The sequence below is a fragment of the Sesamum indicum genome, linkage group LG5 (assembly GCF_000512975.1).
Source record: "Sesamum indicum cultivar Zhongzhi No. 13 linkage group LG5, S_indicum_v1.0, whole genome shotgun sequence".
Taxonomy (NCBI): domain Eukaryota; kingdom Viridiplantae; phylum Streptophyta; class Magnoliopsida; order Lamiales; family Pedaliaceae; genus Sesamum; species Sesamum indicum.
In genome coordinates, this window is record NC_026149.1 from 4,302,692 (window position 1) to 4,330,068 (window position 27,377).

At 35.8% G+C, this 27,377-nt stretch overlaps 4 protein-coding genes across 11 annotated transcripts; all 4 read left to right on the plus strand.

Annotated features, from left to right (window-relative positions):
- LOC105161980 (3-ketoacyl-CoA synthase 10-like) lies at positions 643–3,750 on the plus strand. The gene is made up of 4 exons (XM_011079868.2): positions 643–1,098; positions 1,319–1,903; positions 2,611–3,182; positions 3,569–3,750. The coding sequence occupies exons 1-3, from the start codon at positions 697–699 to the stop codon at positions 3,157–3,159; spliced, it is 1,536 nt and encodes a 511-aa protein (XP_011078170.1). The 5' UTR covers positions 643–696; the 3' UTR covers positions 3,160–3,182; positions 3,569–3,750.
- On the plus strand, positions 5,186–10,331 carry LOC105161981 (chloroplast envelope membrane protein-like). Of its 6 annotated transcripts, XM_020693652.1 has the most exons (8): positions 5,186–5,309; positions 5,532–6,331; positions 7,259–7,344; positions 8,254–8,427; positions 9,183–9,297; positions 9,452–9,549; positions 9,789–9,976; positions 10,201–10,327. In XM_020693652.1, the coding sequence occupies exons 2-8, from the start codon at positions 5,717–5,719 to the stop codon at positions 10,290–10,292; spliced, it is 1,368 nt and encodes a 455-aa protein (XP_020549311.1). In that variant the 5' UTR covers positions 5,186–5,309; positions 5,532–5,716; the 3' UTR covers positions 10,293–10,327. The 6 variants fall into 6 exon arrangements, with proteins under 6 accessions (XP_020549311.1, XP_011078171.1, XP_011078173.1 ...); XM_011079869.2 differs by having other exon boundaries at positions 5,221–6,331; XM_011079871.2 differs by having other exon boundaries at positions 5,223–6,331; positions 10,224–10,331.
- LOC105161983 (YTH domain-containing family protein 2) lies at positions 11,587–18,920 on the plus strand. 2 transcript variants are annotated; one of them, XM_011079875.2, is made up of 8 exons: positions 11,587–11,917; positions 12,936–13,025; positions 13,123–13,300; positions 14,179–14,258; positions 14,352–14,861; positions 15,438–15,908; positions 16,447–16,659; positions 18,122–18,920. In XM_011079875.2, exons 2-8 carry the CDS (start codon positions 12,939–12,941, stop codon positions 18,365–18,367), a joined length of 1,785 nt encoding a protein of 594 aa, XP_011078177.1. In that variant the 5' UTR covers positions 11,587–11,917; positions 12,936–12,938; the 3' UTR covers positions 18,368–18,920. The 2 variants fall into 2 exon arrangements, with proteins under 2 accessions (XP_011078177.1, XP_011078176.1); XM_011079874.2 differs by having other exon boundaries at positions 12,988–13,025.
- On the plus strand, positions 21,582–27,375 carry LOC105161984 (serine/threonine-protein kinase HT1-like). Of its 2 annotated transcripts, none has more exons than XM_011079876.2 (3): positions 21,582–21,849; positions 22,521–23,515; positions 26,656–27,375. In XM_011079876.2, exons 2-3 carry the CDS (start codon positions 22,620–22,622, stop codon positions 26,993–26,995), a joined length of 1,236 nt encoding a protein of 411 aa, XP_011078178.1. In that variant the 5' UTR covers positions 21,582–21,849; positions 22,521–22,619; the 3' UTR covers positions 26,996–27,375. The 2 variants fall into 2 exon arrangements, with proteins under 2 accessions (XP_011078178.1, XP_011078179.1); XM_011079877.2 differs by lacking the exon at positions 21,582–21,849 and adding an exon at positions 22,010–22,161.

The following is a 27,377-nucleotide window of genomic DNA, read 5'->3' on the forward strand; positions in this document are numbered from 1 at the left end:
TTAATTGTAATTAATTACCTTTTCTTGCATTACAAAAGAGACTCTGCGTCATTTTAACACAAGTACACCAAAAATCTTTTGTTGTGTCTATAATATTGTATTTGTTGTGTTATATATATTTTTTAATAATATATTTTAAAATATAAAAAAATTATTTATTATATGTACACAAAAACAACTTGCCAATAAAATATTCGAACTCGAACTCAACATATACATATATGGGGATAAATGTAAGCAACCTCATGTGATATTGTAAATGAACAAATTATTTTCTTGTGAAAAAAAAAATAACAATTTACACCATACGACAAAGAGGTAAATTGGTTTATTTTAAAAATATACAAAGATAAATTATCATCAAAGAGTAATTTGCTCGTTTTGCAATATTAGAGGGGTCAATTAAATTAAGCTCTATATGGGATTGGCAATCTAGGAAGAGTACTTACCCATAAAAGAGATGAAATATTCTCTGGCTATGTAAGGTTAGGAAACATTGTCAACACGCACGAATTCTATAATATCCCTACAAACCCGCTGTCGCGAAGGGGTTCATGCAACAATGCCCTTTTCATTCCGTTACACTTCATAAACAACATTGTTTTTTATGACATTTGGGGCGCTCTTCCAATTCCCTTCTCATGCTTTAGACATTCCTCATACTTGCAACACATTTTGCACCAGACTTTAGCTCCCATGCCCATGGCAACAACACAGGAGTTCCTTTCACCAGAAATTTTTGACCGGGGCATCAAGCAGTCCGGTCCGGACGCCGGCTCCCCAAGTTTCTCAGTGCGGGTCCATCGTGGATTGCCCGATTTTCTTAGTTCTGTCAACTTAAAGCACGTGAAGCTTGGCTACGGCTATCTCATTAACCATGGCATGTATCTCACGGGCGTCTCGATTCTCCTCGTGGCCTTTGGTACACAAATTGGAAAGCTGACATGGGATGTTTGTTCCTTCAAGAATTACAACTCAATGAACATGATTCCTTTGTTGGGATTCCTGTGCTTGCTTGTGTATGTTTGTCTTGATCTCACTCCTCGTTCTACTTATTTGGTTGACTTTGCATGCTACCTTCCACCAAATGAATTTAAGGTATGTCTCGGATACCTATTTAATTTATTTAAAATTTCAACACAATTAAGTTCGATCAATCGAAATAAATATTACAGCACGAGTAATTACCGTATAGAGAACTTAATAATATTTGTATGTATGAATTTTAGAGCTTGATTTAAACCTAATTCCAATAAAAATTTTCCAACGTTACCATTTGAGTATCTTTTATTTGTTCAATTTGTGGCCTAAAAACCAGATAACGAAAGAAGAATACATAGAGCTAGCCAAAAAATCAGGCCAATTCAATGACACATCAATCAAATTTCAATGGAGAGTGCTCAAGAATTCCGGCCTAGGCGACGAAACCTACCTGCCCCGAGTAGTCTTCCAGCCCGGTTACAAAAGAAACCTGAAGCAGGGCAGGGAAGAGGCGGCGGCGGCGATGTTCGAGGTGGTGGACGAGCTCCTCGCCGCAACCGACATCCGCTCTAAAGATATAAGGATCCTCGTTGTCAACTGTGGAGTCCTCAACACTACCCCGTCTCTCTCCGCCATGCTGGTCAACCGCTACAAGCTCAGCCACAGAATCCAGAGCTTCAATCTCGGCGGCATGGGTTGCGCCGCTGGCATAAACGCCGTCGATCTCGCCGACGACCTCTTGAACGCCTACCCGGGCTCGTACGCCTTGATAGTAAGCACCGAAGTTATCGGTTCCACTTGGTATGGTGGGAATGAGCTGGATATGTTGCTCCCGAATTGCTTCCTCCGCATGGGGGCCGCCGCCGTGTTGCTCTCGAATCGCCGTCGGGATCGCTGGCGCTCCAAGTATGAGTTGAAACAGGTAATCTATACATTTACTGCCCTAAAACCTGTCACAATTGGTTATGATTAACAAATTTACATAACACATAAATAATCAGCAAATGTATGGAGGGTGCAGCAATGCTGGTCATAAGAACATCAATGGTAAATTACAAACGTTTCTCATAAATTTGGCATAAGTATAAATATTTTTTCATTATTTATAAATACCTGTTAATTTTAATATATCTCGAGCAATGACTTCATTATGTTATATTTTCATCCAATTTCTATGATTATCGCACTAAAATTCTCTTTTTATAATTTATATATATATTTTTAGATTTTCTAAAATATATTTATGGAATAATATGTCTTATGATTATTTACTTTACCCACTCTCAATTTTTTTGACATTTGTCCAAACAATTTTTTTTTCTTCTTTAAAAAAAATACAGCAAAGTAAAGTAGTAATATATACCTCATCGTTTGGGGAATACATAATCAATTTTCATTTAAGGAGTATTTGAAATTTTTCAAACAACGAGCAGATAAGTGTAATTATATCAAATTTCAAGGAAGGTAGCTATAATTTACTCCAATACTAATGAGTTAAATAGTAGCAGGAAGCAGTGAGCTTCTTTTTTCAAAGTTCAAACATCATATTATCATATTCTTTTTAGAAGGATTTTGTATCTATTATTATTTTAAGAGGATGTAGATTTCAATCCAAATTTGATTTTGCAGTTGGTAAGAACTCACAAAGCAATGGATGAAAGAAGCTTCAAGAGCATACAACTCAAGGAAGACTCGGAAGGAAAGGAGGGCCTGTCAGTGAGCAAAGATGTGATAGAACAAGGGGGGAATGCCCTTAAGGCCAACATCACCACACTAGGCCCTCTAGTGCTGCCGGTTTCCGAGCAATTCTACTTCTTCAAGTCACTACTTTTCAAGAAAACCAGCACCGACAAACCCTACATTCCCGACTACAAGCTAGCGTTCGAGCACGCCTGCATACTGGCGACGAGCAAGAAACTGCTGGACGAAATACAGAACAACTTGGAGCTGACGGACGAGTACATGGAAGCATCGAGGAAGACGTTGGAACGATTCGGCAACACCTCAAGCAGTAGCATTTGGTATGAACTGGCTTATTTGGAAGCCAAAAACAAGATCAAGAATGGAGATAGGGTTTGGCAACTGGCGCTTGGGTCTGGATTGAAGTGTAATAGTGTGGTGTGGAAGGCTGTTCGAACTGTTAGGCAAATGAAAAGGAAGCCGTGGGATGAGAACTAAATACATCAACTTGTGAGGGGATCGTATGTATCTTATACTATAAACATTGGAAAGAAATTAAGAAATACAATCAATTAATTAGAAAAAAGGCTGAAGAAAGATTTATTTTATTTCAGATATAATTTATGGGAAAACACAAATATTTAGTTAGAATTTTTTCATGCTTTTCGTATTAATATTGTAATTACAACTACAACATCAGTAGTTTTAGCTATAATCTATATTATTCTAAAAAAGAAACCGCTTTTACACTCACAAATAGAAGTTACTGACACAATGACATCAAATTTTGTAAACTACCAAAAATATCCCCATTATCTGTCATATCTATCAAATATCCCTAAAGCCTCTTTCACGTCATATCAGTTTCCAAACCCACATTCCTAAGCTAACCTTTTCTTTCTTGCAGTGGAGTTTGAATTATCTTGCTTTGATCTCTAATGGCGGTGCTTTAAATGATGGTGAAGAAGAAGGGGAGAGATATGAGCCAAAACCACATTAGGAGTTGTTAAATCGACTTCCGTGGTGGCTTTGAAATTTAATCACATCAGTTGTGACAATAGAAAAGGAAAACAAAGAGGAGCAGGCGTGGTTGTTGAGATCTACAAGACATGTTCACTTATTTTCATTGGCTTTGTGTAATTTTTTTATGAATGTTTTTCCCTAATTTTCTAACTTTTGATTTTTATTTTTATTTTTTAACCATGAAAGTACGTCAATTGTAATGGGTCTTTCTTTATTAAATTGATGAAGGTTGCCTATACAAGCAAAAGCCTCAATGTTGATAGGGAAGAACAAAGTCCCTCACCCACAAAGAAAGTCCCTGTTTATAGCCTGATAATCCTTTTTCGTTTCTTTCTTTTTACAGACTGCCTTCAAATTTTGGGTAAAGGTATTTTAATTAGTATATGCTGCTTTAGTCAATGTAAGTTATATATGTATATGTTATTTTTAATATGTTGTTTCTATAATATTGCATTCAATTTTTGTGGTCGTCTATAGTATTATCAATCTTCGACTTTTCAAAATTTGAATATTTTGAGTGTGATTCAACAACTATTTTGAAAAGCACCTAAAGTCATTATCAATCTAAAAGTAAATATTCCTAACACAAAGAAAGCAACCCAAAGCTAAACTAAATTTTGAAGCTAAATGCCACTGTGGTGGCCTGTTGTGCTTGGACGTTAGGTATGTGTTAATATGGGATTGATTTTTTTGTTGTTTTGTGGTTTAGAGTATTGAATTTGGTGTTACAGTAATATGGTTGTTGGCATTTTTTGATGTGGGCTCCGAGGAGGATATATATAAGTTTGTTTCCTGTTTTAGTGTTGCTTCTACTACTCATTTTGGCTTTTGAATGATTCATAAAAAAAAAAATCGTTTTAGGTGGTAGCTCTTTCAATTGCTACTCAGATGTAGTACCTAGCAATCTATTTGAACACCAAAATGAAATATAAAAGAGAACTATGACCTTACATTTTGGTTACTTGAAAATGGAGAAAAAATTTGCTAAGAAAATATATTTTCCAATAGTTGTACTTAGTTAATGCCTATAGATTGTTTTTTTTTTTTTTTTTTTCTTGTGCATGGAATAAGGTAACTCAGCTAATGCCTAATATAGTTTTTCTCCTAGTTAGACATGCATATATTTTTTTATCTTTCATCTGTTTTGCTTTCAGAGCACCTATTCAGTTGTTTTATTGGTATTATTATCCATATTAGACAGATTCACACAATATATTCACTTATTAGATAGATAACACTTTTTTCTCCAATTTATAAAAAAATTATGATATTTTGATCAGGTTTGAGTTTTAGATAAATGTTAAAAATATAAATATATATAAATTTTATATTTGATTCCATCTTATTTGATTATTGCAGATCTACAATCTTCTCGTATTATATCAAATAAAATTATGTGTGCGAGAACCGTGTGCCATCATTGCTAATTTTATAAAAAAGATTAAAAAAAACATTTATATATTTTAACCTAGCTTCATGGAAGTATTAATGTAATTTACGTTTTTTTTAAATACCAGAAAGCAAGGTCATTCTATTTACGCGATAGCAAAAATGTCAGGTACAACAGCAGGGGTGGATGTTTGGGTCACGCTTACACCGCAGCTACAAAACCTCGTTCTGAAAAGGTTAAAAATGCCAAACAGAAGAAAGCGATTTCTATTTAAGAGAATCAAGCCAAAGTCGTTTATCCTCTTCCACCCCTTCACATAAACCCGCCCACGACAAATTTGTTGCTTTCATTCAACTTCTGTACTTGCTTTTCTTTTCCTGTTTTGGTTATTCATGTGCTTGATTCTTATTTCCAGCTTCACAGGATCACGTTTCTAATTTTTTTTTTTTTTCTCAAGAAACATGAACTAGTATAGCTTCTCCTTTGGGTTGGAAATTTTGGTGCTCTGCTGGGATGTGATGATGCATATACCAGCTGCTTGATTGATTGACGCAATGGTTTCTTTTGCACGTTTGATGAGTTTTTTTGAGCAAGATTGCGTCTTTACTGCTTTATGAGGCTGAAAGATGTGGAATTCTTTACATGTTCTTCATGAGCACTTCAACGGTCTTATGCCAACATCTAATGTTGGACAAGAAAAGGGTCTCTGGGAATTGTGTTTCATACTGCAATGCTTCTTCGGTTCAATTGAGCTGTAGGAGGAGAAGATGTGGTGGGGTGGTTCCGTATGCTCGGAAAAGTCAAGGGAAGAGGAGAAATTGGTGGTGGAGATTCTTTTTTGATGAGGATGGGAATTGGCTTGGTTTGAAGGATGATGCTATGCTCGATGCAGTTGAATCAGAGAGGGGCTCTGGTGATGATGACTCGTCGGAGAATGAGAAGTTTGAGGCTTGGAAAAGGAGAGTTGAGGCAATGGTGGAATTGAGGGAAGCGCAGGAAGAGGTAAAGAATGAAGAGAATAGGAAGTGGGAGGACTGGCTTGTGGATGCAAATAGTGATGATGTTGGTAATGGGGGATCTTGGTTTGAAAACTCAAATGGTGCAGTTGGAAGACCTGGAAATGATGTGGGGGAAGCATTTATTGAACTGCGTTCTGAGAGAGGATTGATTAAGTCGGTGGGGGATCTAGTTCTGGGCAGAGAAGATGATGACATTTTGTATGAAGATCAAGTTTTCCGTTATGCCTCGCTGAAATCGGTGAGCGATTTTGAAGAAATTAATTTATTGGCATTGCAAAACTCCATTAAACTTTTGTATGTATGTATAGATTAATGTTGCAGATGACCTTAAGATTTTCCGAGTTGGATGCGACGTGATTAGGTCATAATTTATAAGCAAATTTTCAAATCATCCAACATCTGAGTAAATAACGAAGTACAGTAGTTCTCTAACCAGATTATCTCAACCTCTTAGTTTGAAACCTAAATTAACTTCATTGGAGATTATTGTATTGACTCTGAAACTAAGTGAAATCCTCACTGTAGTCACCTGACCTGTATCCACTCTCACCACTTTGGAAACGGTATGAACATGTGGATGCTGAAATATAATTGTAGTTACTAGACAGTTCCAAATCCTGTCCATTTTGAAGATTTGGCTGATAATGTGGCTGTTTGCTACATTTTTCCATGGGCAATCAGATATATAGCATTAGACAAAGCTGTACACTGGAAAGGTGAAACTCGGTGGACGACCTGAAGTTTAAAAAATGTTTCGTTCTCTTTTTCTTTTTAACTTATTTGCTAGAGGGATGCATAAATTAATGAGATTAATCAAGTTCAGTGTCTATGGTATGTTGAAGGTTGTTATAATATGAGTAAAACTCATTTTTGAAAGATGTACAAGACGCTTAAATATGTAGCCTCTTAAAAATGTCCGAACTGAGCTGTTAAGCATCAAAGTACTTACTTTTGTGTTGTTCTATGATTAAATAATGATAGTTTTCCGTCATATATTTCTAAATGCACTATCTCAATTCATTTCTCCAGTGTTAGGTCTCAAGAGTTAAGTCATCATATCTCATGTCATACTGTTTAGTTTTTAGTGTTTTGGATCACCCGTAAAATTTGCATCTTTTGGTGGAATCTTATTTGGCCAATTTCATAATGACAATTCCTGTTTCAGGCTAAGTTTTTAGCAGTGCTGGTCATTCTGCCATGGACTTTGGATTTCTTGGTTCATGACTATGTTCTTGTGCCTTTCTTGGACAGGTATGTATTATTGTCCGACTCATATTAAGTTCTCTTTCCGTAAAGTATTACTTTTCACTGTTTGAGGATGAGAAGAGAGTTCGTACTCTCATCAGAAAATCCGTCAATAATACCCTGATTCATCGAAAGAAATGACCTAATCAATGCGTTTAGTGAATGTAACGCAGTCAATGGCTTAATCTCACGAAGATGGTTCTTACCATGAAAAGTAGCTGTAGAAGAGCAGTCATGTCACTTGATAAAAAAAAAAAGGTCACTATCAGCATAGATAAACTTTGTAAACAGAGTACTTTGTGCATCAAAGTCAAATCTTAGTATTCTTGCTAGCTTATAACTGGCATATAGTTAGACTTTTATGATTATAATACTCAAGGGCAAATTAGCAAATTGAGTGGAGCGCTCATGCAGCGCCTGTATTAGTTCATATATTCTTACTCTGCTGTTATTGTTGTGATTTTCAACATGTGTTCCGGATCAAGACATTGGTTTTGTGGGAACTTATTGCTCTTCTTGCAATTGCTAATGTAGGGTGGCAAAAACCAAAAATTCCTCTTAACGGCCTTTACTCCCATTCCTTATGATACTTTCAGAATTATACACTGCATGGACTTGTTTATGTTATCAGCTGCAGGGGTGCCCCCAAACATCAAAACTATCCAGTTTCCAATCATAGATAAAGTGAACTTAAGTAATTTAATTATTTACATGTCTGCTGTGACAAATCATGAAATGTGATTTTAACCAAGTTTCATGCTCAACTTTCATGACAGTATCTTATATAGTATCGTTATCCTCTTTGTAGAGTCACTATTTGTCACGCATTATGTCCAACTAACAGGGCCTACAAAATCTGCTCACATCTTGTAATTATATTTATTATGTGTGGTCTCACCTCTCCATCTTGCACAGATATGTCAAGACTGTACCACTTGCTGCACAGATGCTTGATGTGAGGAAAAATCAAAAGCTTGAAATGGTCAGGGCTCTGAATACTGAGAAAGCACGTTATCGGCTTGAAGTAGAGATTGGAAAATCTCCACCTCTTTCTGATGAGGAGCTTTTCTTGGAGCTACGAAATAAAGCGTAAGTTTTATGGTGTGCTCTGACATTTTATCTTTCAAGAATACTTTTGCAGTTACAGTCATTCTAAATTTTTTACTTCACGAGAAAGTTAACTTGGGCTAAAAATATGAAAGATCAAACTAATGAAGTAAAGGTGATCCTAACCAAGTTTTTGGAAAGTGGGAGGCTTTTGTCTCTGTTGAAACACTAGTAATTCTGAAAGGAGTCAAAATGTCATGCCAGGAAAACATTTCCTAACGCTGCCATGTTGATTATTATTCTGTATGCCTTGGGTCTTACATGTTCTTTGCAATCTTCATTCTGTCGTAACCACTCTAGGATTTGAACCGTGGAAATTGAAAACATCTTATAATTATCCAAAAGCCAGTTGGACAAAATCGGTTATGTTTTCCCAGAATTATGAACTTATCCAATTTTAAAATGTATAGATTAATTCCTCATCCTCTAGAGCATAGCATGTGGGGTCTCAATTTTATTAAATTTTCTGTGTTGGCTGCGGTAAAGAAAAGAAATTGGCATACTTTCCATAATAATTTTGTAACACGAATCATAACTTACATTTTGTACAAAGAATTAATAGTTGTAGCTATATTTTTGTGCCACTGAATCCGTTAAGTTTGTACATAACTTCAGTGAAAATATCTGATCACCTTGGCAGTTTTATGCCCTTGAATTAATTTCCTCAACCAATAGCTGATTAACACATTTTATCTTCTCCCAATATTTTTATTTTGATTATGCTTTTCTTGGGACAGGATAGAGCTTCGAGATGAGTGGAGGTTAGAGAACCGTAAAGCATTTGCTAACATCTGGTCAGATATGGTGTTTGGTGTCACATTATTCATTCTTCTATATTTCTATCAAAATCAAGTGAGCCGTTATCAAATTTTCCTATATTCTCTTTTCACTTCCAAGTTCTCTTTGCAAATTATGATATCCAAAGTATGAGAGACAGAATTGCTATATCTTTAAGTGACAAATATTGCTTTTGATGAGGTCTATTACTTCACTTAAACTTCTGCAGGTAGCTTTGTTGAAATTTACGGGCTATAAGTTAGTGAACAACGTTTCAGACACCGGGAAGGCATTTCTTATAATACTCATTACAGATATTTTTTTAGGGTAATAAGCTATGCTCTTTTCCTTTCCAAATAAAGCAATTTATGGCCCTCTGTTAATTGCTTTTGTCATTACAATAACTGTACATGCTCCAAAAGTGTCGAAGTCTATGAAGAACTTGCCTTGATAGTTGACACTGTTCCAAAAATTTGTCCGATTTTCTAGTAAAATAATGCAGTGAGTTTCCAGGACGATCAATGCTTTTTCTAATTTAAGCCTAAGTTCTCGGTTAAAACTTGCAGATACCATTCTGAATCTGGTTGGCAGACGTTGCTAGAGATTATAGTTGAGCATTATGGATTTGAGGTGGATCAGGCTGCCATAACCATATTTGTCTGCCTAGTTCCAGTTATAATTGATGCTTGTGTGAAGCTTTGGGTATGTCTCCTGTCCGTACTAATCCTTCGAGACTTGCAACGCTTTGCTCATTGTGTGTAACTCAGACCTGTGAAAGTACAAATGGTTTTCGGGTTTCTTATATGCTATGTATGTGTGTGGGTGGGTGGGTGTATATATATGATATATTTATATATATATATATATATATATATATTTTTTTATGAACAAAGATATGTAGTGCTAGTAATGTCGTTTACTATGTCGTCTCGAGTTCTCATTTGCTTTCCCCCCTACAGTTATTCTAACACTGTGTAGTAACTACACATATTGTTCTGCAGATGTTTAAATTTCTGCCAAGATTATCCCCGAAGGTGGCCAATATTTTTCAGGAAATGAAGCGACATTAGGAGGAATTTTTTATATCTTCGAGGGGCAATGCTGTCATTCAAAACCAAAAAATCACGTGCAATGTGGGATATCTTTCCTATGTTTAAATCAATGTAGTATGAGTCTTTGGGTGCCAATGAAGTCAAATTTCAAAGTGGAGATGGCCTCCAATGTCTGAATCTAAAATTAACTAATTATTTTTTAGTTGGTATTTATCTATTTATTAATTGATAGGTTGATGTAATAATGTATTTGATCACTTTAGTTATTAAGCTTTCAAATATAAAATGGTTTTATTTTATTTAATTCAGTTCACCTCTTATCTGAAAATAAATTAAATAATTCAATATTTGATTGAACATCAATAGCTGAAATTTCATTTGAATTGTCAATACTAGAGTATTTCCTTCTCTTTGGAGGATTTGATTTTTCACTTGCTAGGGGTTCGATTGGTTTAATTGAGAAGAATAGAAAAGTGGGAGGGCGACGAAAAGAATTGTAATTTTTTTTTTTTTTTAAGTTGTTTGGTATGATTGGAAGTGGATTAAATCTCAAATATTTTTCTTTGTTTAGTATGAAAAAAACAAATTGATGAGAAAATTCTAACTTTTATTATTTTACTGAATTACCATTCTCTTCACTTTGTATTAAAATATAAATAAATTAATATTATACTAATATAATTTTAGTGTATACAAAATTTAAAAATCTTATAATAAAAATATTTATCAAATAAGAATAATAATGTTTTTTTATATACTATAAATATTCATCAAAATGAGTATTTTTCGTTTATTCTAAACTATTTAGTTTAAATAAATAAAAAGTACTAACAAGATTGTTTACCTGATTGTTAATTTTGATGCAGACAAGGGTAAACATCGATTTTCACCTAATAAGTCAGTCAAGGGTAAACATCGATTTTCATTCAATTTTTTTTATTACTATCAATAAATTTAATGAATTTTAACTAATAAAAGAATATATTTATTAGACTGAAGCAAACTTGATAAGTATTAAATGTAATTTTTCAAACTATATGTTTACGTCTAATTACACTAAATTTCAAAATTTACTTTCTTTTATAATATAGATAATTCAACTGTTCTTTTTCACATGTGCCTATAAAATTGTTGCATTATTATTCACCTATCAATCGACAATTAATTTTATTGCATTATTATTCCTTTGACCTTCTGTAAAAAGGACAAAATGAAATTGCACAGGTGTCTTTTAAATAATTATTATTACCATAAAATGAAAATCAAGATTAATTTTTACTTATATTCATTAAACAAATATCTCATGTATCTAAAACCCTTTCCTGCCTGTTTCTTTTTTTTTTTTAAAAAAGAAAAACCTCCCGCGAAGCACCTTTCAGTTGCAAGATTCCAACGCTACTTGAATGAATTCCAACAATTATTGGAGGATAAGAGTTGTTTCTGTCACGCGTAGATAGTTAAGATCGATTCAAGTGATTTCGTTGAGGTTCAATTTGAACTTCATTTGGGATAGATCTGAGTTCTGCTTGTTTTTTGTTTTTTGTTTAATTTAATTGGAATTATATTCGGTGTAATTGGTTTGGGTTCAATGGAAGACGCGAATCAGCGTGGTCACGATCCATTAGCCCCCCTGTCGTCTAATGGTTCGTTCCTTTTTCTACTGTTATTCCTGGTTGTTTGTATTTTACATGTTTTTTGTCTGGATGATTGCATAAGTTTTTCTCTGTTTCAATTGAAGTTGTTTGGTAGTTTCTATAATTTTGGGTGTTATGAGTATGGGATATCAAGTGTCTAATTTAGGGGTTTTCTGTTTTGTGTGCACTGACAAGTGAATCGGATCTGAATCGAGGGGCTGAAAAGATACTCCGAGGGACTGGAAAATTATGCTCATTTTATTTGGATTAATGCTTTATTTTCTTTGACTAATTTGCTTTGCTTGTGCTCAGTTCCTCACTGTGAAATTTACGTTTTAGGGTTTTGTCAGAAGAGTGATTTATACTTACTTTTAGTTTACTGGGTTTAGTCTGATAAATTTTAGTATGTTAACAATTCTGATTTCACCTATGTGGTAGAGCAGTGCAAATTTTTATATGTAAATAAAACTAGTAATTTGATTTTCTTATGTGATTCAGGTGGGAACTATTTAATTCACTAGGAACTGAATATATGGCAATAGATGAAAGATTAAAGTTAAAGGAAGTTGAAGGACTGAGTCTAATGTTAGATCATAATTTTCAAACGCTTCGATGAGCTTGTTTCTTCTATGCTGTATACCTGATCCATAAATTTTTAATGCCTTGTGTTTGCATATTAGTGGATTTCTACGACAGTTGGTTTAACCACCAGTGGGGGAAATCTCATCTGACATGCCATCCTTGTTCTATAAGATGATATCTTCGTTCTGAGTGGCAAATTATTATTTTGATATGTTTATGTACTTGACAGGTTTATTTTGGTTTGAAGATCTATTTTGCACTTTTAATCCACTTCTCCATTCGTCTGTTCTTGTTTTCAGCTGCATTTTCATCATCTCCCATTAGATGGTTCACGTTCTATGAATGACTGACTATTCTGGAATACTTTTAGTCATTAGAGCAGTATGTTGGAAATTAATTGTTCAGTTTCATGATTATGATATGTAGTATTTCTGGATATTGCTAGTGAATGTGCTACTTATATTTTGACAAACTGTGGGTTGCCCTGGGGGATGCAGGTGACAGAGCTGTTGAGCTGCATGATGTCACGGAACAGGTCTGTTATCAGAGTTTCATAAGTTTAATTGGTTTTTGTGGGTTAGATCTGTATATTCTGTGCTTCATTAGTATATCCCTTTGTGTCTATTTATCAGTCAATTTCGCCAAAAGATGAAAGGATTGTTTCAGCAAATCCTTCTCCGGATGCAGCCATCTCAGGGGCTTCAAGAAATGCCAAAGAGCAGCCTGCAACATCAGAAACAAGTGGAGCTCTTATCACATCATATCCGTTAAATTCAGCTACACATCAGGAGCAGAGTTATTACTATGGAGGTTAGTTCTTAGTAGTCTTCAACCCAGTTGGTTAATTTACAGAAGTTATGCAAACATTAAACATATTCATTTTTGCTGGATAACTATCTAAGCAATCCTGTGACTTATGAAAATATGACATTTATGTTAGTGATGCATAAACCCTGTCATAATCAACTGCCTTAAATTTGCTGCATTTGAAGCTTTCCTTTTCTTCTCCTCTGTTGATAACCTTTGATGTTATGTAAGCTTGGGTAGCAGAAATATTGGCTACTTGGCGTGGTCTTAGGAAAAAAATCTAATTCAAATTATTTATTTATTTATGTATTTCTTTGTCCAGGGCTATTTGCCTTCGACTGTACAAAGTCCTCATTGATTCAGAATCGGCAAACTGCTACTTTATGACAACTTAATTTTCCCAGCTCCTAATAACGCAAGAACTTATAATATCTAGAAAATACAAGAATCCTAATAAATTTGGCAATTTCAAAGTTCATAGTTTCCATATGTGCAACAATAAGGCATAAATAAACTGCTAGGCTGAAATGGCGATTGAAGCTTCCCGTTAACAGAGTAATTCCTTGTCATGGGGCTTAACTTTTCTCTCAAGCCTCTGGTAGGAAAAGGAAAAATCAAATAGGAAAAGCTAGTTAGCAGCACATACTTTTTTATTCATTGCTTAATGGCTAAAGAAGTGCCTTGAAAGGAGGAAGGTAGCTATTGCTTGGCATCAATACAATAACTGAGAGCAGCAAAGGGAGGTTGGCAAAAGCAGAATAGCATAAGTGGGGACAATTAGGCGCCACGTAGTGAAAACTATTCTGTTGCCTAGTGCATATTTAATTTTTTTGTCTCTACTTCCATGCTTGGGTTATAATCTTGACTTTTCTGTTGTCCAGATTATAATAATGGGAGCGGTAACTGGGATGAACACTCAAACTATGTTAATCCCAACAACTTGCATGTCATACCTCCGGGGGTATAGATGATTTTGTTACAATTCATTATTTTTTATTTTTTATTTTTTTTCTAAGCCTGCAAATACTGATTGCTGTTTTTAATCTTTTTAAAGGCAATGTACAATGACAATTCTTCACTCTTCTTTCCCCCGGGATATGGGTTTGACTCCCAAATGGCATATGGACAGCTTCCTCCACTTGCTAGCCCTCTATCTCCAATAATGTTTGATGGTCAGCTGTTCTCTCCACATCAAATGCCTGTAACACCACCATACTACCCTCCAGTTTCACCTGGCCCACCACCTGCTACTTCTGCAATTCCAGCTCCACAGACCGAGTTCTTGCCATCAGGGACTAGCAGCCAAGAAAATTTTATTGATGGTGCAACTTTTGGGCCTGGATCGGGTTATTATGTACCTTTTGGATCTTTTGGTGGAGGGGATCTCTCTGGAAGTAGTGGTGTTGGATTTTATAAGTTCCCTGGTGTCCATGGATCCAGTGAACCATTGCCAAGTCATACAAGTTCCTTAGATGCTAGCAAGTTCATGTCACATTTACCTACTGGAAATGTATACCCTCAACCAACTGGCATACTTGGATCCTATGAACAAAATGTTGGACAGGTTAGTTTGATGTTTATACACGCATGTATATAGTACATCCTCACATACATGGAGAGAGAAAGAACACTGTGCATTTTCTATTTTTTGGTTATATTGTTGATTATGTTTGCACTGTGAACATAGTATCTACATTGAAGCTTCAAATTAATTTCACTGGCTTGTTCACGAGATACGCCAGGAAGAGCAAACTAATAAATTTCTGCTTTATAAATCATACATGCAGAATATCACCTTCTTTTACCTCAGTAGCTGTTTTATGCACAGCATAGCATAATGGAAATTTTAACAAAGAACCAATAGGGACACTGTGAGTGAATTTTTTGCCTCTATTGATTTTTGTGTTGCCAACCAGTTGCTCAGCCGGGCATTATGTAGTTCTTTACAACAACTGTAGTTTTCATTCATTTTTTTTCCTTTCCTCATTTTTCATATTCATATGTAACGCCAATATTACTTGTCGGGAACAAGGATGTCTAATCAATGAATGAAAGTTAAGTTTGTTTTTATACCAACTGGAGAGGGTCTCTGTTCTAGCCTTGATTTCTTCATGCTAGTATAATGGTGGCTCCATTTCAGGGTTTTGGGCTGACACCAAACTCCTCAGCTAGACGATTTGGCCATGGTGCTTCTTACCAAAGCCCAAGTTTTTATGGTTATAGCCAGATCCGGTTTGCTACTGATAGAGGTGGAAGACGTGAACAGGATCAGGAAACCGTCAGTATTTCTACCAATGCCCTTGGCATGTCAAGTGAACGGAACAGAGGACCGAGGGCTTTGAGGCCAAAAAGCAAGGGATCTTCATCTGGCATTAGAGATGTCGAATCCGCTTCCGGGCTTCACGTTAATCATTTTAATTCCCCAAATTTTGTAACTGATTATGAACATGCAAAATTTTTTGTTATTAAGTCTTTCAGCGAGGACAATATCCATAGAAGTATAAAATACAGCATCTGGGCCAGCACTCCACTTGGAAACAGAAAACTGGATGCTGCCTATCGGGAAGCAAAGGAAATGAAAGACATTTGCCCAGTTTTCCTCTTTTTTTCAGTAAGTTCTTGAACTTCTTAAGGGACTGTACTTGCACTCGTGAACCTATTCCTACTTGTAATCTCCTGAGGAGAGAGATAAATTAGAACTGGAAAACATATATCTCGCTTACGACAAGATGAGCTGAATATAAGTGTATGGCAGTGTTGTCCTCAGAGAGTTCTTCTGTGTGACTGAAACATGCATTGCTCATTGATGGCGGTTGTGATAGTGTTGCTCAAATGATTTATAGGCCCCCACTGTTGTATGGACTAATAATTATATCTTTTTTTCTGCTAGGTTTAATATGCGATAAATTCATATCTACGGGTGCCTTTGAGCTGTATTGTGATTTATGGATTGCATCAATGTGCATACTGTTACAGTTTCTTTTTCCATGATGAGTTGAGCATTGCGGTGTCACTTCAAATACTTTCACTTCATTTTAAATTATAAATTTAGCCTGAAATTGCTTGGTGTCACATCATTTGTCAGTTAAAGCTTGTGCATAGGTGACTTTTATTGTTTCATCTTTCTGAAATTAATTCAAAACCTACAGGTGAATGCTAGCGGACAGTTTTGTGGGGTAGCTGAAATGATTGGGCCAGTTGACTTTGAGAATAATGCTGATTACTGGCAGCAGGATAGGTGGAGTGGGCAGTTTCCTATCAAATGGCATATTATCAAGGATGTACCAAATAGTTGCTTCAGGCACATACTTCTTGTAAATAATGACAACAAGCCTGTTACTCACAGTCGAGACTCACAAGAGGTATTGTTATCTTCTAAAATACAATACTCTATCGAGTTTTTATTAGATAACCAGATCCATGTAGCTTATAATGTTTATTCCAGAAATTGTAAGCCATTCAAAACTGTTAAACCGAGATGATCTTCAATCTCAATTACTTAAGTTCAAGACAAGTTGGGGATGTTAAGTTGTTTCTGTGTCGATTTCCTATTTGTTTCAAAATATATTCACCGGAATGATTAGAGATGAATTAAGGGGAGAGGAGATCGACCAAGTAAGAGGAAAATAAGAAGGCATTATAGACTTCCTCTCTTTAAATGAGATTTCTTTTCTTAAAAGAAAATTGGGCACTCTTTTTTCATACATTGCATCATTCTTTTATTCATACTATTTTCTCCCTCTGTTCCCAGCGTTTGTCATGGGACATAAGAAGGCCAATTTTATATATTCTCCTTTCTTACATGAAATTTCTTGGTCTAAAAAATCATGTCCTCTTTTTTATACATTGCATCAGTTTGTTTTTCATACTCTCCACTCCCAAAATTCTCGGAGGTTTTATTGGAGATGATGAGGCCAATTGTATATGCATTCCTTCCAAAATTTCCCCTCTGTTGCTAAATCTCTATGATAATCTCAAGTTGATGTTTTACTAAAAGCATGTTCGCACATATTTATGTGTGTTTATAGATGCGACCACATGCATTATATGTGTGTGTTTGTTGTGCTTGGAAGAGAGTGGGTTTGGTTTGGAATTGCAAAATGAGGGGAGATTTGGATGGAATTGTGGAGGGGGTAATGGGACATTTGCTCGGTACTTGAGATAACAAGGGGGAAAATGGCAAAATGGCTGGACTCTTCTTTGGCTGGTGCGAACTGGGGGGCAAGGAAAGTGGTCTATGGGAAATTTATTGAAGGGGTGGGCTATAATTGTTAAGTCACGTTAAATTATATGTATACATTTATATTGAGGTGTTAGCACACATAAAATGCTCCATTTTCATCCTAAAGCTAACTGTTTTTACTTGAGGTTACTGAAAGGAGACGAGATGGAATTATTGTAAATTAAGTGAATTATGCTTGAAAAGGACAAATGAGGTCATCCTACCAGAATCTAAACTTCTAGTTAAATGGGTTGCATTTGAGGGTTTGGATGACCATTTCTTACCATTCATGACAATTTGGTAAAATTTGCTTACTAATCTCAATCACATTACTTGTTTTTCAGCCTTGTGGCATTAGTAGTTCAGGAAGAAGCCTTTTACCAGCTGTAGGATCTTTATGTTATCTCTGCTCACTGGATTGTTTATTTCATTCATCTTCCACATATGCACCACCAATATAAAGTGTTACCTATCTCTCGCAAGACTAGTTGTTGAAAGTTTATTAGCCTTATACATTTTCTTGCTTTTTGTTACAGTAAAGTAACTCTTCACATCCTTATCACGACTCCTGTTATGCCTTCTTGACTTAATTGTCATTTCAGGTCAAACTTGAGCAGGGAATGCAAATGTTAAGAATTTTCCACAGCCATGAAGCTGAGACATCCCTTCTTGATGATTTCAACTATTATGAAGAGAGAGAGAAATCCTTGATGGAAAGAAAGGCCAAACAGCGAGCCAGTGCAAATGGTAATCCAACCGTAACACTTGCTAAGGAGACAATAAATCAATTGTCGAACAACCTGGCTAACACTCTTCATTTGGAGGGGGGTAAAAACCATCCTAAGTGAGATTTGGTGTAACAATATCTTCAGAAGATAGCAGGCTGCAACTGCTTCTAGGAGTTGGGAATCCCTTTTTAGCTGACTGGAGTTAGTGAGGTGAAATTTTCATCCCAATCATGCTTGTCATCTTTGCAGTTGCTTGCTCCTCCATCCTTTCCATTGTTCTATAGCTGTGTCCAAGTAGTTGGTAACTATTTGTTCGTAGGTGAAAATAGCATGCTGATATCGGGGAAAAGGACCTCATCCTTCTTTCTTTTTCTTCTCTTTAGTTTTTTTTTCTTTCTTTTGCCATTTCTCATTTGTTGTTTAGTTGAGATAGGTGGTGTTAGGCATAGGAGGATTATGAATCTCTGATGCCTGATGCTTACCGGTTGTGCTTTTAGCTTTTCTTTATTGAGTGCGGGGCAATTATTTTGCAGTTGCTCTGTAGTAACAATCTGTATAAGCCTCAGAATAGGTGACAATTAAATGAGGAATGCAGGTATATATGATTACAGAAATCAACAAATGAGCACTTTGTACCCTGTTACAGTTATCAAAGATGAAAGAGTACCTTGTAGTTCTGTGCACTATTTGATTAGGATCCCTTTACAGTTCTATTCTTCTTTGAATCTCTAGTGATCTGCTTTGTTCAATCCAGCCTGCTCTATGTGTGTTCTTTATGTGATAGAACACTGTATTTCGGCCTGAATTTGATCAGTAGTTTGGTGCGTTTTGATTTAGTCCCTTCATTTCCTGTATCTAATTATTGAGGGCAAAATAAGATATAATAGTTGGATTCAGAGTTCTTTTAGTTGTTAAGTGTGAAAAATCTACTTTAGGTAACAAACAATTTGGAAAGATAAAAAGATTTCAATAACTTTGTCACCATTTCACTAAACAAAATAAACCCTTTATGGAATTTTTTTAAAATTTCTTTTTGGGTAAATTTATTCCTTAATAAAATTCAAAATTCACCAAAAAGCAACACCCAATATATTTGGTTTGTGATTGTGCTTTTATACATTAGCACGGAATAGCTCAAAAGGCCTTGTTGCATGTGTCTCCTGTTCTGTCTTCAAGACTTCAATCACAGCTTCTAAAGCTGCCTTCTTGGATAAGTGGCATCTTTCTGGTTGGTTCTTTGGCTAACTTTCCTCCCCACACCCCTCACCAAATGTCCAAACACCCTCCCCTCCCCTTTTTGTTTTTCTATTTCCCAAATAAATTAAGTTTATTGTAATCATAAATACTTTATTGTTATTTAAAAAATTTATAAATATATTCTTATACTAAATGATCGTTTAACAAATACTTTTTATAGTGGGTTATCATAAAAGGGTATTTATTACACAAATGTTAATACCAAACATATTATGTAGCTTCAAAACAACAAGAGGTAATTGCAACTATGAAAAATCTTACATAAACTCGTCGTAATTTACCATAATTAAAAACCAAGTTCAATAATGAAATACATTCATAACCAAATAATCAAGAAAGAGTGGGGTTAGGAATATCACATTTGAAAAATTAAAATGCAAGTCATCGTAATCCAACCAAACGAGAGTAGTGTTTGTACCAGTTATTTATTTTATTTTTTTAGGAGTTAATTATTCCACTCAAATGCTTAAGTAGTAGTCCAAAAATGTTAGTTTCTTTTTTAAATATAATTTTGATTTAGGCATTTCTCTTAAAGCTTCACTAATTTTGAAAAGCAGATTACATAAATTAAATTAAGTATTGGTGAGACAAATAAAATAAATTTTAGGAACTGGAGAGAGATATGAAAGAAAACTTGGACGTAAAAATTAGATAACAGACAAAGATACCTAATGATCCCACTAAACTATATGATAGTAGTGCTTGTAGCACATTCAATTGAATGAACATAATTGAATAATTTTCTTTAAGAACTAATTTTTATTTTAAGATTATATTTTAATTTTAATCAAATAAATTCAAAATATTAAAAAAATAATAAAAAAGTTATAAGAAGTTAAATAGAAGAACTGATAATTTGACTGTTACGAAAAGAAGAAGAAAATTATGATAATAAAATCAATCCAACAAGTAAGGCATCAGAAGGGTACTCTCACTTAATAAACTAGTAAGTTATGGTTCACCGTGTGTGTCTGCGTAATTCTTTGGTATTATTGAAATAATTTATTTATAAATTTTGTATTACATAATAAAATATATATACCAAATAATATGTTAATATTAAGTTTATAACAAAATGGTGATAAAAAAAATGAATAAAAATATATAAAAGAAGAACAATAACTATCAAAGGATAATGATGGAATAGAAAGTCAGTTAAATAAATAAAAAAATGACGGACAAAAAAAAATCGAGACACTAAATATGTGCTCTTCAATTATAAAAAAATATAGATATATATAAATAAAGGTCAATCTAAATTATATAACACCCCTAATGTTATGCTCAATTACTCAAACGCACTGAATTTTTTATAAAATTATTAATAACCCCCTTATGAAAGTGTTACCGTGTAATATAATGCATCAAGATGGAGTGCTTGTATAAAAAATGGCTACTGAACATAGGGTGCAATTATAATTTATTAATTTAATAACGACGTCAGGAAGTATACTTTTAATTTTATAAAAGACAGAAAATACGATAATTATATTTCTAATTAAATAATTTTAAAAAAATAATTATAATTACTTTTTTCCCCACAAAAGTGATTATACATCATCTTACCATCATTGTACAAATTTATTTATTGTATCGATCATATTCTACATTAATTTTTTTTATATATAATTTATTGAATTATATATTTGAAAATATAAAAAAGTATTTATTATATAAGTATAAAAACAGCTTGGCACGATGGCTAATAGTATAAATATAAAGCGTGTGAAAAATGGGCATTCGCAAAACAAGTGGTCTCATGCTTCTAGATGATGTACTTTAAGCTACACTAGTTGTATCTCTTGTTTCTTCATGGACAGTCAAATTGACCATACTCCGGGACCCACACCAGTAGTAGACTAATTGACCGGCACGTGGGAGGCGGTTCTACTAACGGGTCCCACACCCGTCACCCCTTCTGAGCTACACTCGTTGTATTGAACGGCCAGGATGAGGCTTATCACTAGGCCCCACTGAGTGCACGGTAACTATGTGAGCGAGCGGGTACACTGGAAGTCCTTCCCCCTTCGTAGTAAATAAATAAATTAGGAAAAAAAGAAAGAAGTAAAGGAGACGAAGACTAGAGCTCTGCATACACTTCCATTTCTATCTCGTCTCTCATCTCTCTCTCTCTCCCTGCTTCGATTTTCTCTCTCTAGAAACTGTCGCCGGTGGGACGCTGTCGTTTTGTGTTCACCGTTTGCGTGTTTGCTCTGTGGCAGCTGGGGGTGTGTGGGGAGTAGGGGGGCAGAGTGGTAAATTCGCTTGGACTCCCGCTGAGCTCTATCGGGTTTGTTGTTGTCTGGAGCCGTCAAAATAGTAAAGTCAAGCCCTTGTTTATCGAGGTGTGTTTTTGTGCTCGTGTCTCGATTTTGGCCTCGGATCATTGAATCTTTTACCAATTTGGAGGGTTTATGATTTGTTTTTTTTTTTTTTTCGTTTCTCTTTCCTGTGTGGGATTTTATGGGGTTTAATTTTGGGAGGATTTTAGCTGGTTTGTTTCTTGTCCGGGGGCTTTTGTGGTTGTCGAGAAGTTTGGTTTTTGGGCTAAAGTTTGAATCTTGACTTTTGCTTTGTTTAGTGAAAGTTTTGATGGTGAAACGACTTGAAGTTGACTGTAATTGTAGTCAACTGAAGAGAAGGGAGAGAGATTAGAGGTACATGTAACGAGGGCTGGATCATTCACTTTGTTTTAACTTCAAATTTATTTGTGCGAAATTTATTGCAAGCTCAATAAGTCTAATTAGGTTTTAATCTGGATGAAGTTTTGGAGGATATCTTGGGCGGCTTTTAATGTAATCTTGGTTTGTAGTTTTTTATATTAGGAAGCTTTTGGAGTTAAAGGCATCCGTTGGGAACGCTCCTAAACTTTTTCCGTAGAGATTATAATTTATGCGTGATTAGTTTCACGTTGAGGGTTCTAGTTCATTGTTGATCGGCGTGTACCTTTTCTGTGATAAAAGGTACAGTAGAAATTTTATTGTTACTTAACGTTTTTCCTTGTCATTATTTGTAGGGTATTGGTGAGTGATGCTGAACTGGGAAATGCTGATGCAGAAGATATAGAGTATTTAGGGTTCCAAACTACAGCTACTTGTTGATAGAAGATTAGACAATGTTGGAGGGTCCAAAATTTACTGGAATTATAGGCCTAAACAATAACCATGACAATTACGATTTCTCCCAAAATTTTTATCGCAAGCTCAATGAGGGGTCAAATATGTCAATTGATAGTTACGGGAGCCTGCAGATGAGCAATGGTGGAGGTTCTGTTGCCATGTCGATGGACAACAGCAGTGTTGGATCTAATGATTCACACACTCGCATCTTGGGCCACCAGGGACTCAAGCGTGTTAAAAATTATTCTGTTGCTGCTAGCGTCAATCATGGGAGAGTGTCTCATGGGCTGAGTGATGATGCCTTGGCTCAAGCTTTGATGGACCCCCGATATCCTACTGAGGGCCTTGGTAATTATGACGAGTGGACGATTGACTTGAGGAAACTGAACATGGGGCCTGCTTTTGCTCAGGGGGCTTTTGGGAAACTCTACAGAGGCACATATAATGGTGAGGATGTTGCAATAAAGCTTTTGGAGAAGCCAGAGAATGATGTGGAGAGGGCACAGTTGATGGAGCAGCAGTTTCAACAGGAGGTAATGATGCTGGCAAGGCTGAGGCATCCGAATATTGTTCGCTTTATTGGTGCATGCCGCAAACCCATGGTCTGGTGTATTGTGACTGAATATGCTAAGGGAGGTTCAGTGCGTCAATTCTTGACAAAGCGGCAGAATCGTTCGGTGCCCCTGAAATTGGCTGTAAAGCAGGCCTTGGATGTTGCGAGAGGGATGGAATACGTGCATGGGTTAAACTTGATTCACCGGGATCTGAAGTCAGACAATCTTCTAATTGCCGCTGACAAGTCTATTAAAATTGCGGATTTTGGAGTAGCGCGTATTGAAGTACAGACTGAAGGAATGACACCAGAGACAGGCACATACCGCTGGATGGCCCCGTAAGTGTCCAATTCTTGTTCTTGTCGCCTTTGTGCATTCTTCCATTTTATTGCTATGCTATTGGTCTTAGCACCTGCATCCATTTTGTGCACCGAATGGTTCTGTCCTTTTTTCTGCTTGTACTCATTAATTTTCCATGTATTTCGATGCATGCTATCTTAGAAGACTGTTGAATATTTTCCTCATTCCTAGAGTTTCATTATTCTCTTAAGAAGATTATTTTAAGTCTTCCTAATCAAATGTATTTGACATGCCTTTATTTACATATACATGTCGTAGTTCCATGTTCTTGTACCTCCACTGTTGCCTGTAAGAATGTGGTGAGCTTGCATGTGTGTACATACATACATATATGCTCTGGTATGTTCTTCGTTTGGATTTTCCATTTTACTAAATTTCTTCTGTAGCCCTTCAAAGAGAAAGAAAATGAAAGGTTTTAAATCTCCAAAGTGTGTTTGGCATATGCTTTTCTACAATCAATTTGCATGCCTTTTACCGTCAGGCAGTTAGATCTAACCAATGAGCTAGATAATTTAGAATTATGCACTTGCTCTGTAAAATCCAGGTATTTCCTTCCAGCAATGGTCCAAAGACTGAAGAGCATATAATTGTTTCTTGTATGGCTTCTAGGTTGGCTGACATTATTTTTCTGAATGGGAGTGAGAGAGTTGGTAAGCAGTTTAAGTGCAGGGAAATACTGACAATTTGCTCTCTTGATATATGTTATTGGTGCGTTGGTATGAAAACAGTTCAGTGTATCTCTGCTGTCAGAATAGTCTCCTTTTCTGAACTGCTTCTGAATTTTAAATCAAACTGCAAAATGACAGTGATGCATGTCCACGATCATGTCTTTGCATTTTTGGCGAGTCGCAAGTCAGGGTTGTCTTGTGAAGGATGAAGGCTTTCTTGTTCTACTGGTGGTTTCTGCTTAGCCTATTCATTTGCGGTCTCCTCATCTGATTGAGGGAAATCCTATTAGAGCTATGGGCTATATTTGATGGTTTACTTGCATGCTGTGAGTTCTTTTAGAATACCCAAAGTATAAGTTTGCTGAGGAGTCAGATGCCTTGGTGGATGGGCAGCACAAAGTCATTCTTTCTGGATAACCAGCATGCTTTTCAGTGACACTAATCTTTCTTAGCTCAACCTCAATTTGTGTTTTTTAGGCTTCTACTCTTGTTTCCATGGGCATGAGGAACTAGAACGCCTAAGTTTAAGCTTAAAAAATATGATAGGTTCATGCAGCATGTTAATTCAACACTAGCATAAAAATTTTGGCATATAGGCTGCTACCCATATAATTGGACAGCTTTTCCTCCCATGCTTGGGATTTAAGCAAGTTCTACCCCATAGGCAAGTGTCTTTCCTGAATGGCCATACCGGATTCAAACATAGTACATTGAATATTATGCATTACTTATCCTTGACACAAATTGCATGTATTGAACGTGCCCATGAGAAAATTTTCAATTTTTAGTGCTGTGCTAGATACATCTGGATAGCTTTCAAGTGAGCTGTGATGCAGCTCAAATCTCCTCTTGGACTGTCTTGTAGTTTTAAATATAAAAATTGTATTTAGTCTTTTTAGATTATGGTCTACGGTAACTTTCAGATTTTCAGAAAGACACTGAGTTGATGTAGTACAAGGTTTTGGACCTGAGATTACGCATCTTGATGAGATATACCTAAGGTAATTACAAGGTTTTGGACCCAATACAATGCATCTTGATAAGATATGTACAGAAGCTTGTAAGAGTGATGCAGATTCTTTTGTCTGACTCTTCTATGAACATAGAAACAATTTGCATATTGAAAGATTGAAGATTCACCAGATATTTTTTCTTTAACCCATCGTGCTTGTGCATACACTTAGAATGAAGGGATGCCAAATCACGGCTAAAGAAAAAGGAACTACTAGATACAGAAGCAGCAATTCAGGAAAGGATGTAAGTATATCTAATCTCGTAACGAAGGATCTCTGAATTTTAGATTCATTTTAAGAATAGACAGATGTTTGGTGAAGTTTTTGTCTTAAGCTAACCTCTGTTGCCCCCTTATGATTTCATAGAAGGAAAATTTATTTGATAAGAGGAATCAAAATTGGACTTCGAAGAGATTTTTACATCTCACTGACTGATGTGGGAGAAGATGCTGTAGAAAATGTGGAGATAATCAAAGCCAAAATGATATACTTTCTTCTGGTCATTAATACACCAAGGTTCAACCTAAAGCTTGAACGGTTAACTGGAGATATGGATATTGTCTAATATGAGGAGGATTCTATTAGAGGGAACAGAAGTAAGAATAACATATGAAAAAGTTAAGTATGTTGGCGAGTGGATACTGTCTAGCTATTGAAACAGCGATAGAAGATGATTTTGTTTGGAATTTTGGAGTATCCTATGCGCTTGGTGTGAAGCTGGCATTTGTTGTCTCGTCCAAATTAGTTTCTTCACATTGCCGAAATAACCAACTACATTTTACCTACTCGGTGAATTATAGAAAATTCATAGAGATTTGCACAATCTGCATTTTGGAACACATTTCTAGCATTTCTACAGCTCCTTTTAGTTTATGTTGCGTAGAATGGAAGTACTGAAAGATGCCTGCCGTTCAACTGGAGAGAACAATCTCAGCACGTGTACGCTGAGCCTTGCTCAGAACTCAAGTATAATATCTTTTTCCCTGTTGCAAGTCCCGGGCTTCTTCTATTACTGTTATTCCTTTCTGTGTCATTCTGGTGTAATCATGGTTTAATGTGTATTGGTCCATGTTGATACATCATAAGCAGTAACTATCATATTTGCTTTGTGATTAGTTATTTGGCTTGTGTTCCTAGATTTTATTAAATGAAGAGATAAGTTCACCCTGTAACAATATTAAGCATAGGTTCCAGAAAAATCTCTTGTTCATTCCGTACTGGAAACAATCATGCATAGTTGTTTACAAAAAGTGTCTTCTGGGGATTGAACTTCTTGTTGCAGTGGGGATTTATTGAGTCTTTTACTGACTGGTCTGAACATGGATAATTCGAATTTCTGCCATGTTCTTTCTTTTATTTATCTTATGGGCACTCTTAGCACTTGTGATAAGTCTCTAGTTCAGCAACACATTTGGTAAATGGTGCTCCAAATTGCAGGGAAATGATCCAGCATAGGCCTTACACCCAGAAAGTTGATGTATATAGTTTTGGTATCGTGCTGTGGGAACTTATCACTGGTATGCTTCCCTTCCAGAATATGACTGCTGTTCAGGCAGCATTTGCTGTTGTCAACAAAGGTGTCCGGCCGACCATTCCCAATGACTGCCTTCCGGTTCTAAGCCAGATCATGACTCGTTGCTGGGATGGGAATCCCGATGTTAGGCCTTCCTTCAGTGAAGTAGTCAGGATGCTCGAAGCTGCGGAGACTGACATCATGACGACCGTCAGAAAGGCTCGTTTCAGGTGCTGCATGAGCCAACCGATGACTACTGATTGATGCAGACAATAAAGTAAAGAATTGGAAAGGGGAACTGATTTTGTGTCAGCTTTGTGTATGTATCAGGCTTAATTTGTTTCTTAAGATAGAAAAAGAAAAAGGGGAGAAAGTCTATGATAACTGCTTGTTTTGTGTTGTCTTTTTTTCTTCCTAAAATTCTGGATTTAAGATACTGAATTAGTGCTAATAGAGGAGATTTGATGTGTATTTATGCATCTTGTGTTGTATCTAATAGTTACCGTCTTTAGTTCCATCTATGTTGAGCAACTATAGCAGGTGTCTCAGGAAAGGCTTCCAGCGAGTGCCCGTTCTTGTTCTTTGATCTTGGATATTGCAGGTCTATTCTCGGCGACTCTTGTCAATTGATATCACACCTCTAATA